The sequence below is a fragment of the Phragmites australis genome, chromosome 6, assembly GCF_958298935.1.
Source record: "Phragmites australis chromosome 6, lpPhrAust1.1, whole genome shotgun sequence".
NCBI lineage: Eukaryota > Viridiplantae > Streptophyta > Magnoliopsida > Poales > Poaceae > Phragmites > Phragmites australis.
The window spans coordinates 28,296,968-28,308,396 of record NC_084926.1 but is presented as its reverse complement, the minus strand read 5'-3'; the positions used below and the strand labels follow the sequence as shown (position 1 = coordinate 28,308,396).

Genomic DNA, 11,429 nt, shown 5'->3' with positions numbered 1-11,429 from the left:
GTTAGACTATTGAGTTATCCATTCTAAGATATGAGGTCTATGATCTTCTTTCACTTTGTGCAAATGCAGGGTTGCTTCATTTACCAATCCTTGTTTCCAACTTTGAAAAGATGGTCTCACTTGCTGAAAGATGACTCCATTTCTCTGTTTCCAGATGTGCCATGCAACTATTACGAATATTTCCATGAAGAAGGGAAGCTGAGCTTCATTCTTGGCCTTTTTCATCATGTTGAAGAATGGGAGTGTAAAGTCCCAATGTATCCCAATGTGAAACCAACACTGGGCACTACAAGTGCAGCCAAAAAAAAAAGATGCTGAGCATTTTCCTCTACATTTGCATTACATAGCACACAATTGTAGTTGTTTCCTTCAATTTTGCAGTTCTTTCTTCTAAGCAGCTTTCTGGTATCAAGTCTGTCCATGAGTAGCAACCATGTAAACACTTTTAGCTTCTTACAATGCTTATATTTCAAAATCCAATGGAAAGGATCCGATGGATTAATTGTTTTGAAGTGGAGTGCATTAACTTTTCTTGATGAATAAAATTGAGATCCCCAACAGTATTGCCATATGTCTTGTTGATTGTCTTGGTTCTGTACTTGTTGAACCATGGCTTGAAGTTCCTGTAGCTCCTGGTATGCTTGTTCTGTCAGTGGTATGTGAAAGTGATTTTGAATTGCCTCGTCTGCCATAAATTCTGCAGGGATATGTTTTCATTTTTTGCAAAGGAGAATAATCTTGGCAATTATTCTCTTAGGTAGTTGCCATTCCACACATCATTCCATAGTAAAACAATGGTCCCATTTGCTACTTTGCAAGCTGCAATGCCTCTGTAATGGTCACAATACTTCATTATGTCCCTCCACCAAAACGAACCTTTATCAATTGATATGTGTGGAATTTGACCATCTCAGTAGTGTGCATTTCAAATTAGATTTACCCATGGCAAATCCATCTTATTTTAGAACTTATGTAGATGCTTCATCAAGAGGGATTCATTTTGAATTCTGAAATTGATCACTCCTAACCCACCATTCTTCTTGAGCCTGCAAACCTTTTTCCAAGCCACTAGGGCTTTTCCTTTAGCATTTATGCCAGAGCCTGTCCAGAGACAATGCCTTCTAGCTCTATCTATATATTCAATCATAGCTATGGAAAGCTTGAGAGTGCACATTGTGTAGGTAGGAAGGGATGAAAGAACAGAGTTGACCAAGGTGAGTCTTCCAACCTGAGTTAGGAAGGAGCTGATTGCTGTAAGCCTTCTTTTAGTTCTATTCATAAGGGGTGTATAATCATCAACTCTTGGTTTAGTTGTACCAAGAGGTAGCCCAAGATATATGAATAGTAAAGAGCCTATCTTGCAACCAAAAACTCCCACTAAGAGTTGTACTTTCTCACTTGGAATGTTGATGGGCACCAAACATGATTTAGAGTAGTTTACTTTCAAACCGGTTGATTATACAAATGTTTCCAGCAAACCTTTGAGATAGATGAGCTCCCTTTGTGATGCTTTTAACACCAAGATGGTGTCATCTGCGTACTGTACAATCGGGAAGTCACTTTCATGAGTTAAATGCAGAGGAGAACTGAGGAGACCTTGTGAGTGTGCTTTGTTTATGATGCACTTCAAAAGATCAGCAGCAATCACAAAGAGAAGAGGGGAGAGAGGGTCTCCATGCCTTACACCCCTCTACAATGAAAATACTTGCCGGGTACACCATTGAGAAGAACAGATGAAGTTCCTAAGGATAAAATCTGATCCATCTACATGTTCCATCTGTCATTGAAACCTAGGCATTTTGACATCTCCAAGATGATACTATGTTCAACTGTGTCAAAAGCCTTCTCAAAGTTTAACTTACGGATGACAATTTCTTCTCCAGAATGATGACATTGATGAAGATATTCATATGCCCATGCTAGACAGTCTTGTATAGTTCTAGTTTTAATGAAACCATACTGTTTTGTGTGTATGAGACTAAGGATGGTGCTTTGCAATCTATTAGCCAGGAGCTTTGTAATCAATTTTAGCACTAGATTTAGCAAAGAAATTGGCCTATAATCATTTATCCCTGTTGGATTATTGACCTTTGGTGAAAGAGCTGTTGATGGCTTGCAGATCTACTTTGCCATTATAGAAATCATTGCATAATACATAGAAGTCCTCTTTGATTATATACCAGCATCTCTTCATGAAGAGCCCATTGAATCCATCTATCCCTGGAGGTTTATCAGTGGGCATGCATTTGACAGTATTGTCAATTTCTTAGTGAAAGGTTCTGTAAGGCAGTCTAGGTTGTCATGGGACTTAACTAGACCTATGATATTGAAAGTGAATATGAGGGTTCGAAGAGTGACCCATTCTTTCTTTGTAAGCCTCCCAAATGATGGCAGCCTTATCGTTGTGGTTGGTTACATTTCTCCCATCTGGTGCTTCTAGGTGAGTAATTTTATTCAGCCGATATCTTTCAATTGTTGCTGCGTGAAAAAAAAAACCTTGTATCCTCATCTCCAAATTTAACCCAATATTCATTCTTGTATCTCATTAATTGGATAATGTGTTTCTTCAAGGTTTTCCTGAAATTCTTTTCTTGAACATACAAGTTCCTTTGCTCTTCAAACTTCTCCAAGACTATCAGTACCTCATTGCATTCCTTGATAAGATTGTTCAGCCGTGATATGGATTTGCTCCATTTCTTTAGTGCTCTTCTCAAGAGCTTGAATTTTGCAGCTATTTTGGTGGCACTATTAGTGGCTCTAACTGTTGTATTCCAAGTGCTTTCCACTATCTCAAAGAATCATGGATGTTCTATCCAATAATTTTCAAATCTGAATATTTGTGCTTTTGGAATTTTAGTCCTAATCTGTACTGAGCATGGAATGTGGTCAGAGAGAGGTTTTGCAAGAGGGAGTAAAAGATTGTTGGGGTAGTCTTGAGTCCAGTTTGTAGAGGTAAAACAACAATCAAGGTGTTCAAGAAGAGGATCATCCTACATGTTGCTCCATGTGTATTTTCTACTTTTGAGGGGAATTTCTAGTAGTCCCAAATTGCATATGATCTCATTGAAAATGGATATATCGTTCATATTTCCTCCCGGTTTGTTTCTGTCATCAAGTGACCTGTAGAAGTTGAAGTCCCCAATAAACGTCCAATTTTCCTCATCTTCTATTTGCAAACCATTTAACCAATTGACAAATTCAACCCTATGTGACCCCTAACATGGCCCATAAACTGCTGTTAGAGACCAGCTCTCTCCATTATGATTGGACGAGAGCTTGACTGTGACTGCAAAGCTAGTGTTGTGAATGATCTGGCCATCGAACAAAGATCCATTCCAACCAATCAAAATACCTCCAGAAGCACCCACAGAAGGGGCATAAGCAAACTTGTTGAAGCGTTTGGGAGCTAGCTTTTTCATAAAGGTGCTATCAATTACTTCCCTCTTCGTTTCTTGTATGCAAAATACTGCACAAGAGCTCTCCTCTATTGTCCCTTTTATAGCTTGCCATTTGTCCTCTAAATTTATACCTAACATTCCAATTTAGGACTATCCATTGAATAAAATGTTACTTGTCTTTGGGAGCTGCTATCCTCAGTTGCCAGTAGCAGTTCCATGGCTACCTCCGAAGGAGCTATGCCGCAACTCTTCACTGCCACTTCTTGGATTGCAGATATAGCAATTTCAGGATGAGGCTCTACTGTATCATTGAGGTCTTCTATAGTTGGAAATGCAAATAAGCCAGGAAAATATGGCAGTTGAGTTGAGGGATCAACACCCACTTGCTGAGTTGAGGGATCAAGACCCACTTGCTGAGTTGAGGGATCAAGACCCACTTGCTGAGCGAGATCTTCAATCATACTCTTGACTTGACCACTTATCTTTCTTCCTTTGGATGCGGGAGCTACCTAAAATTTCTGCTTATACCCTTTATTGAGCTCACTGAGTCTTGTGCTTCTTTTTAGGTTAGTTTCCACCATGGGAGTGGTGACTTTTTTTCTTAACCGCAGCCTTTACATTGGCTAATCCCATTTTCTTTCTTGCATAAGTTTTCTGAATTATCTTGTTGGCACATCTGGCAAAGAATTTGTGTGTGATTTGTTGGAAGGTGAGCATTCTCTTTCTTCTAGAATAGGTATGTCCGAAATATTTCTTGCAGTTATTAATGTCCACTCCAGACTTCGTAACCAGATTTGTTCCTACGCTTCCCCCCATTGTCGTCTTCCAATAGTTTAATTGAAGGCCCCAAAAAATTGGTTGATGATGCACCTGCACTGTTTTGCCAAAGCAAGAATGGTAGGACAAGCAGCTGCTGTAGTGGAGAAGATGCGGGTTCAACCACGGTACTGAGAATGCTCCTTAGGTGCAAGTAATGCAAGGTGTTCTGTATACAGGATATGGTTGGTCCTGAGGTACTGTCATAATGTGAGTCTTGCATGTTTCGACAATGAGGAGAAGCTGGGATACTCTGTTGCAAGGGGAGAACTAAAGTTATCACCTGCAGCCATTTTGTGCAGCTCTCTGGCATCGCTGATTTGAGAGTTCTATCAAAATCTTCTGTCATGAGGTGCTGCATCATAAGCTGAACCTGCTCATTTAGGACTTTGGAGGGTTGCAGAAAGATGATTCGGTTGGATTCCTTTGCTTGCATGAAATGTCCCACTTTTTTATGAGGAAGAAATTCATAGCAAAAGTGTTGTCCTCTCCATGCTATTTCATGTATGTACTAGAGAACCAACAAGCTAGATGACTACATAGACAATTGTTACTGAGTTGAGGAGTATAAGAAGACATATCCGTAATGCTTGCAACCACTAGAGGGGATGCATTGTTGGCCCATATCTAACAGAGAAAAGCCAAGGGCACCAAAGAATCTGAGGATGCCAGGGAGGCCAAAAATATGTAGAAAGAGGGAAGTGCATGAGAAACCCAAATCAGTTAGGGTATTCAAGGTTGGCACAGTTATAAGGTGCACGCTTTGTCATAGTGTGGGTCACAACAGGTCTACATGCCAGCAAAGGAATGGTCAGGAATCTAATGTAGGAGGAGCAAGTGTGGGGAATTCTGCTACACCAGTGGAAAATGCTATGGTTCCTCTCACTTCTACACAACAAAGCTCAAGTTTATTGGGCAAGAGGAGCAAAAATGTATCTGACACCAATCCATCTGGTCAAAGAAAGAGGACACGCACTTCTCTGGAAACTATTACAACCATTGACAATGTAAGTTCATAAGATTCTTGTTTTGCAACATTCTTACTTCACCATTTTTTTCAGTTACCAGGAGGACTTTGTGCATGGACTTGAGCTGAAGCAGATCTAGACGTGACAGAAATATTGCATGTAGAACTGCTAATGATCCCACATTGGCCCCTAAGCTAATGGAAGCAGATCCACCTTGCTTTGTAGTGACTTTGCCCCTAGCAGAAGTACTCAGTAACCTCTCACTTGGCTTGCCAGGCTAAAAGAATGAAGCACCTACGCAGGGCAAGAAACTGAGGCCTACCAAGAATACCAAGCCTCCAAAGCTACTTAAGTTTTCTAGCACTCACTGATGTATCTTAAGAAAATTGCCAAACTGAAGGCTCTACCTAATTGCCAAACCGATGGCTTGTACTACCTAATTGCCAAACTGTTGGCTTATGTAATGTACTTTTGTGCCTTGATGTGCCAAACTATGGATTCATTATTGACAACAAATTATATTGATTCAAGGTATCAGCACAACAAATAGCATCGCAAAACAGCATACAAGTGCATATATCAGTATTTTCTGTTGCCTCTCTAGCCTACTAATCCTATCAATAATCTCAGTGCTACATTCAATTCTTGCTTCACGCAGCTCAGCAGTGTAGCAATCTCTTTTTCATGCCTCATCTTCAGCTCTGAACCTCTCCATTTGCAGCTAAAACAGCACCTCTAAGCTCATTATTCTCCCTCCTCAAATCAAGAACCATATCACGCAAATCAACCAAAAATTATCTGAGAAATGGAGTGTTTCCGAGTCAAACCACTCTCAGTACTGCCAACCCCCCCCCCTTCCCACCTGAGGAATGGCCACAAATCCAAACTCAGGACAACGCAAAAACCAGACAAAACTCAAGGAATGAATCAAAAATCCAAATTTACTCGATAACGAGCGCATGTCATGTACCTCCTCATCGGATTGTCGTCGCTCCATGAAAGCCACCGAGCAGCTTTCTTCCCACAAGAACATAACATATTGGCTTGTAATCTAGGGGTCCCTCTCAGTAAGGGATCAACAGCTGCGGCCTCACAATCGAGCTCCCCGTTCATCGAGCACCCCTTGAGCTCATCGAGCTGGCTATGGTGTCTACAAATTTAGAGGGTGACGATTGAATCAGAGCGTTAGGGTTCCTACCGACGCGAGAGATTAAGGAAAAATGAAACAAAGATAGGTAGACCGGGAGGGGAAAAGGATAAAGTACCGGCTGAGTCGGCACATGTACACATCAAATCCATGTCAGCTCATCCAAGTTGTCGAAAACAGCCGCAAACAGGATGAGGGATAGATGTTTCACTGTTTCGAGAGTTAGAGGACGATAAATTTCTGGTTGTACGATTGAGGGATCAAAATTAAATTGAGATCATAGTTGAGGGACAAGAAATATATATTTTTTCCTTTGATTTTATTTTATTTTTAAGATGGATTGAATTTGGTTGTTATCCTCCAATTTTGTTATCCGCGCCTGCCACTTCGACCGCCGCCCCGGCCTTCCCCGCGCCGCCTCTCCTCCACCTCCTCCCTACTCACGCTGGCCTCTTCCCCCTCCTACAGTCTTCGCCCTGCGCCGCTGTCGGTCCGGCGTGCATCCTGCCCTCCCCCGCTGCACCCCCCCCCCTCCATGGCCTATGCAGGCTGGGTCTAGCAGGCCGGCTCCGTTAACCCGCTGGATTTCCACGTCGCTGAGTTTGCTCCGGTGCTGAACTGAGAACCCGATATGTTGGGTTTAGCGCCCCTCCGCTTCGCTGCTCCCCCTGCTCGCGCCTCCGCCACCGCCTGCTGCGGAAACACCTCGGTAAAGCCCTCCTCCCCTCCTCTCTTCCTCCGCGCCTCCTTTCACATCTCATGTTTGGATGGCTTCTTGGCCTTACTCTCTATCTCCGACGGGCGGCGGCAGCTCGCGGATGGCGGCCAGCTCTCGGTTCTCGTGCCGGAGGCCGACGAAGGTGACGCGCTGCCGCCGGAGAATATGCATAAGTGGAGGATGGTGATCGCCTACGACGGGACCAAGTTCAAAGGTTCGTTTTGGCCTTCATATATGCGCTCTGTTTGATTTCTTTGATTGGTGGCCTCGGTGCCTTCTCTTGAGCGTTTTTATGCTTTTGTGGTTACCGGGATGAAAAATGGTGATAGGTGATGTAGTGTTCTTGTGGGAGCTATGCGATATCTCTTCTTTGTAGGCTCATTTTATTGTTTTCTAAATTTTATAGCTGTGCTATTTGGGATACATCATCTAATCTATATACTTGATTTCGCCAAGGACAGCAAGTCTTGCTAGCATCAAAAGGATTCATGATGATTTGGAGTATAATATGTTCTTTGGGCGTTATGCTCAAGCTTCATGGAGGTGAAAACCTCTAGCATAATTGAAATGACTGCTTACCGTTACAAGACTTGCTCATAGTTTAATCGTAGCTCTAGTGCAAACATGTTTTAGCTGTCATCGTATTTGCAGCTGATTTTCAGTACATCTTGTGTATGGAATTTATGCCCTTCGCTAGTGATTGGTTTATTCTTATTATTGACAGAATATCAAATGTTTCAACTTACAAAAGTGAGACTCTGAAGATTAACAGTCTCTAAAATTTAGAAGCATGACTCCCAGCTGCAATTTACTCTTGTCTGCCTGCAGTCTTTAAGAAAGAGAACTCTCACATGGGACTTCTCTGGCTTGCAAAAAGACTACTCAATAGATTTGAGTTCTAGTTAAGTAATTAGTAGTTTAGGCTTCATATTTGGATTTGCTTGGGACTTCTCTTCATGTTGGCAACACTTAGTGCTATATCGTTACTTAAGAGTATCACAATTAGATGTGAATATGAGTACTCATGGTTCAATGATCAAGGAATATGTCATCTGTGTGCCTGCATATTTGCATCTAAACATCAATGAAAGGGTTGAGAAAAATTGGGTAGAGCACTGTTCTTTTTTCCCTCTCTATCCAGGTCATCAGTTATGCTCAAACTAACAACCATCTATGATCTAATTGAATTTGTTTCACATTCCCCCCCCCCCCCCCAACATCACTAAGATTTTTATGAGAACTATGTAATTTTAAATCTCAAATGATTCTCCAATCACCATTATATCTCAGGTTGGCAGTATCAACCATCACCTCCAACAATACAATGCTTTTTAGAGAATGCACTGATACGCGTCACTAAGCTGGATCGGAAGAAGCTATGCTTGGTTGGTGCAGGCAGGACAGATACAGGTGTTCACGCATGGGGTCAGGTTTAATAAACTTATTACATAACTGTAAACTAAGGCTCACATTAATGTATATCATTCGTCTTGTGTATCCTGCACTTGTGAACATCATGTGAGGTTTATATGGATGCCAGGGATAACACTTCATATTTGTTGTTTTCAGGTTGCACATTTTACTACACCTTTTGCCTACCATTGCCTCGATAACATTCATTCTGCAATCAATGGACTTCTTCCTCCTGAGATTCGAGTCAGGGAAATCAGTGCAGCATGTCCTGAATTCCATGCTCGTACATCCACAAAGAGCAAAATTTATCACTACAAGATCTATAATGAGGCAATCATGGATCCCTTCCATAATCATTATGCTTACCATAGTGCTTATAAACTTAATCCACATGCTATGCGGGAGGCTGCAAAGCATTTTATTGGAATCCATGACTTCACATCTTTTGCCAATGCAGTGCATAACGATCGTGTGCGCAGTCCAATAAAGAAGATAACACGTTTTGATGTTAGTGAAATGGTAACTGATGGCTGAACAAAATATGTCTTTGATACTATTGTTTTTCACCCTTTAACATTTTGCTGTTTAGTTTTTTTTTTTGGAAGGATACCATTCTGTGTTAGATTGTAGTTCAGTGTTGGTTTACATGAACTCTTCTCTTGGTACTCTACAGGGTTCTGTCTTACAGCTTGAGGTTGAAGGCACTGGCTTTCTGTACAGACAAGTGAGGAACATGGTAATTTTGGTATCTTGTTTAAATGGCTAGTTCAAATTTTGTTTCTTACCATAGCATCCCTGGATGTTCCTAAATCCTAATATAAGGTCCAACCATGATCTTATGAATGCATGGGATAAAAAAGATTCTTGAGCCCATTAGTATGATCCCTGTTTTTTTTTAACGCCTGATAATTGGAGTCAACCATGAAAGCCCTTCATACATCTGCATTACTGCAGTTTGTCATTTGTGCATCTAAGTGCAAACTAGTCAGTAGGTATCTAACAGTAGTTCATATCTCCAACTGCAGTATTAGTCACTAAGCCTTTACCCTTTTACAAACAGGAAAATTAGCTGTCATACCAGGTCAACATCTACTTAGGGATTTGACATCCCATCACCTGGAAGCTTAGCCAGTAGGAAGCACCAATATGCGATGATTGTACAGCAGTACACCCAAATGATGTTTTTTTCTCTTGAAAAAACCAGCGATACCTCTATATATTGGTGAGTAGCAGGAAGTACTGGACTGTACCAGGAATTGTTAGACCCTTGATAGAGTAAGGGAGCGTAATGAGTAGGTAACCGTGATAAACTGGTGGTCTCTTATGGGCGGTCATGTGCAACCATGTTGTTGGCAGGGAAGATGTCACACAATAGAGGGAGGGAGGGAAACTTGTTTATTCTTTGTGATGTACCAATGAATTGCCATCCACTTCTAATGGGGTTGCTCATAACGAAATCAGCTAAAAAATTTTGGAGAGATAAGATAACATGCAAGTAATGAAAATAATCTGAGATGATAAATGTGCTCATCTCAGCCTGACTTCGCATGAGTGCTTGTCTTGATGCTCTGGAAATTCAAGATTGCAAATCGTAGTGCATTTATGTGTAGTGTGGACTTTGTGGTTGTGTTGCAGACATGCCGTGTTCAGCATTGTCACATATATCTTCAGTTACATGATAGCCTAGCGTGGGCAGTATCATGTTTCTCTTCGGCACACGATAACATCCGTGTTGTGTGGTGCAGGTAGCTTTATTGCTTCAAGTTGGAAAGGAAGCGCTGCCTCCTGACATCGTCCCAATGATCATTGAAGCGAGGGACCGCAAAGAGTTGGCGAAAGTGGCCTTGTCAGCACCACCACATGGACTGTATCTAATGTCGGTCAACTACGACAAGGAAATCCTGGAGCCTCCTGAAGGCTCCCCTCCAATTTCCTTTGGTAGGACTCACCAACTTAGTAAATGTAAGCTTACATTTTATTAATTGATTACTACTGAAGAAAAGATGTACTAGATTTTAGTTTTTTTACCTCCTACAGTTCCCTTGGTTTCATACTGTCAACCATAGGCCTTGATTGCTGCTAATTTCTGGGCAGAGGATTTGATTAAAAGACCCCTAACGAACTGAAGTAATTATCTCTATCGATTCATTTATTTTTTTGACTGAACAATTTCTTTGACTTAACAATATATTCATCTATGAATTTGCAACCATGCGGATTTTTGAAAGAAAAAAAGAGACTCATATAGTGGAATAAAGGATAGTACGCCCGGCTCTTTTGCTTTTTCACAAAAGGAATGCTCTATCCTTTGAGCACTGATGCATTCGCAAGAACACGGTATGATGATTTAGATATATTAGCACCAGACGTCAGTGTAAGCACGTTGAAGCATCATTGGAGACTCTATTTTGAACATCTGCATTTTCAAAAGTTTATTTGCTCGTAATTTTAGAGAGCAAATCATCCTTGGTCGTAACATGTTTCAATTTGAGAGAGCCCAACGGGTGCTAGAAAACACGAATGTGACTGGATATAGGGCCTGAACTTTTTTAGCCTCTTACCCATCTTAAATTGCTAAGGAAAATAAAGCCGAGGAAGCAAGAACAAGAGGGTTGCAAAGACAATCTTATGAGTCGTACCTCTTAACTTTACAAATAATATATTTGGAGGACTATTTTTTAGAGCGATATGGCTACTAAAGTATTCCATCCGACATCCGTACATTAAAATGACGATGTTATATGGAAGTTGTGATACTTGTAGTATGATAAGGAAATAACACAAATAACCAAAATGAGTTTCACCTAGAAAGCTTAGAAGGACTTAACTGAAATAGCTACATAAAACCAAAAAGGCACTACACTGGATAGATAGTGTTATATTGCATAGATAGACGATTCAGTGGGCAGCCGTACTTTCAGTCGGACAGGCCAACAGCTTTTCTGTCCACACCAGCATCGTTTGGTCTT

At 41.2% G+C, this 11,429-nt stretch overlaps 1 protein-coding gene across 2 annotated transcripts; it reads left to right on the top strand.

Annotated features, from left to right (window-relative positions):
* The first annotated feature begins 6,686 nt into the window (after positions 1-6,686).
* LOC133922197 (uncharacterized) lies at positions 6,687-10,612 on the top strand. Of its 2 annotated transcripts, none has more exons than XM_062367413.1 (6): positions 6,687-7,038; positions 7,141-7,261; positions 8,338-8,477; positions 8,617-8,967; positions 9,134-9,196; positions 10,206-10,612. In XM_062367413.1, the coding sequence occupies exons 1-6, from the start codon at positions 6,961-6,963 to the stop codon at positions 10,440-10,442; spliced, it is 990 nt and encodes a 329-aa protein (XP_062223397.1). In that variant the 5' UTR covers positions 6,687-6,960; the 3' UTR covers positions 10,443-10,612. The 2 variants fall into 2 exon arrangements, with proteins under 2 accessions (XP_062223397.1, XP_062223396.1); XM_062367412.1 differs by having other exon boundaries at positions 6,688-7,038; positions 8,617-8,979.
* The last annotated feature ends 817 nt before the right edge of the window (positions 10,613-11,429 follow it).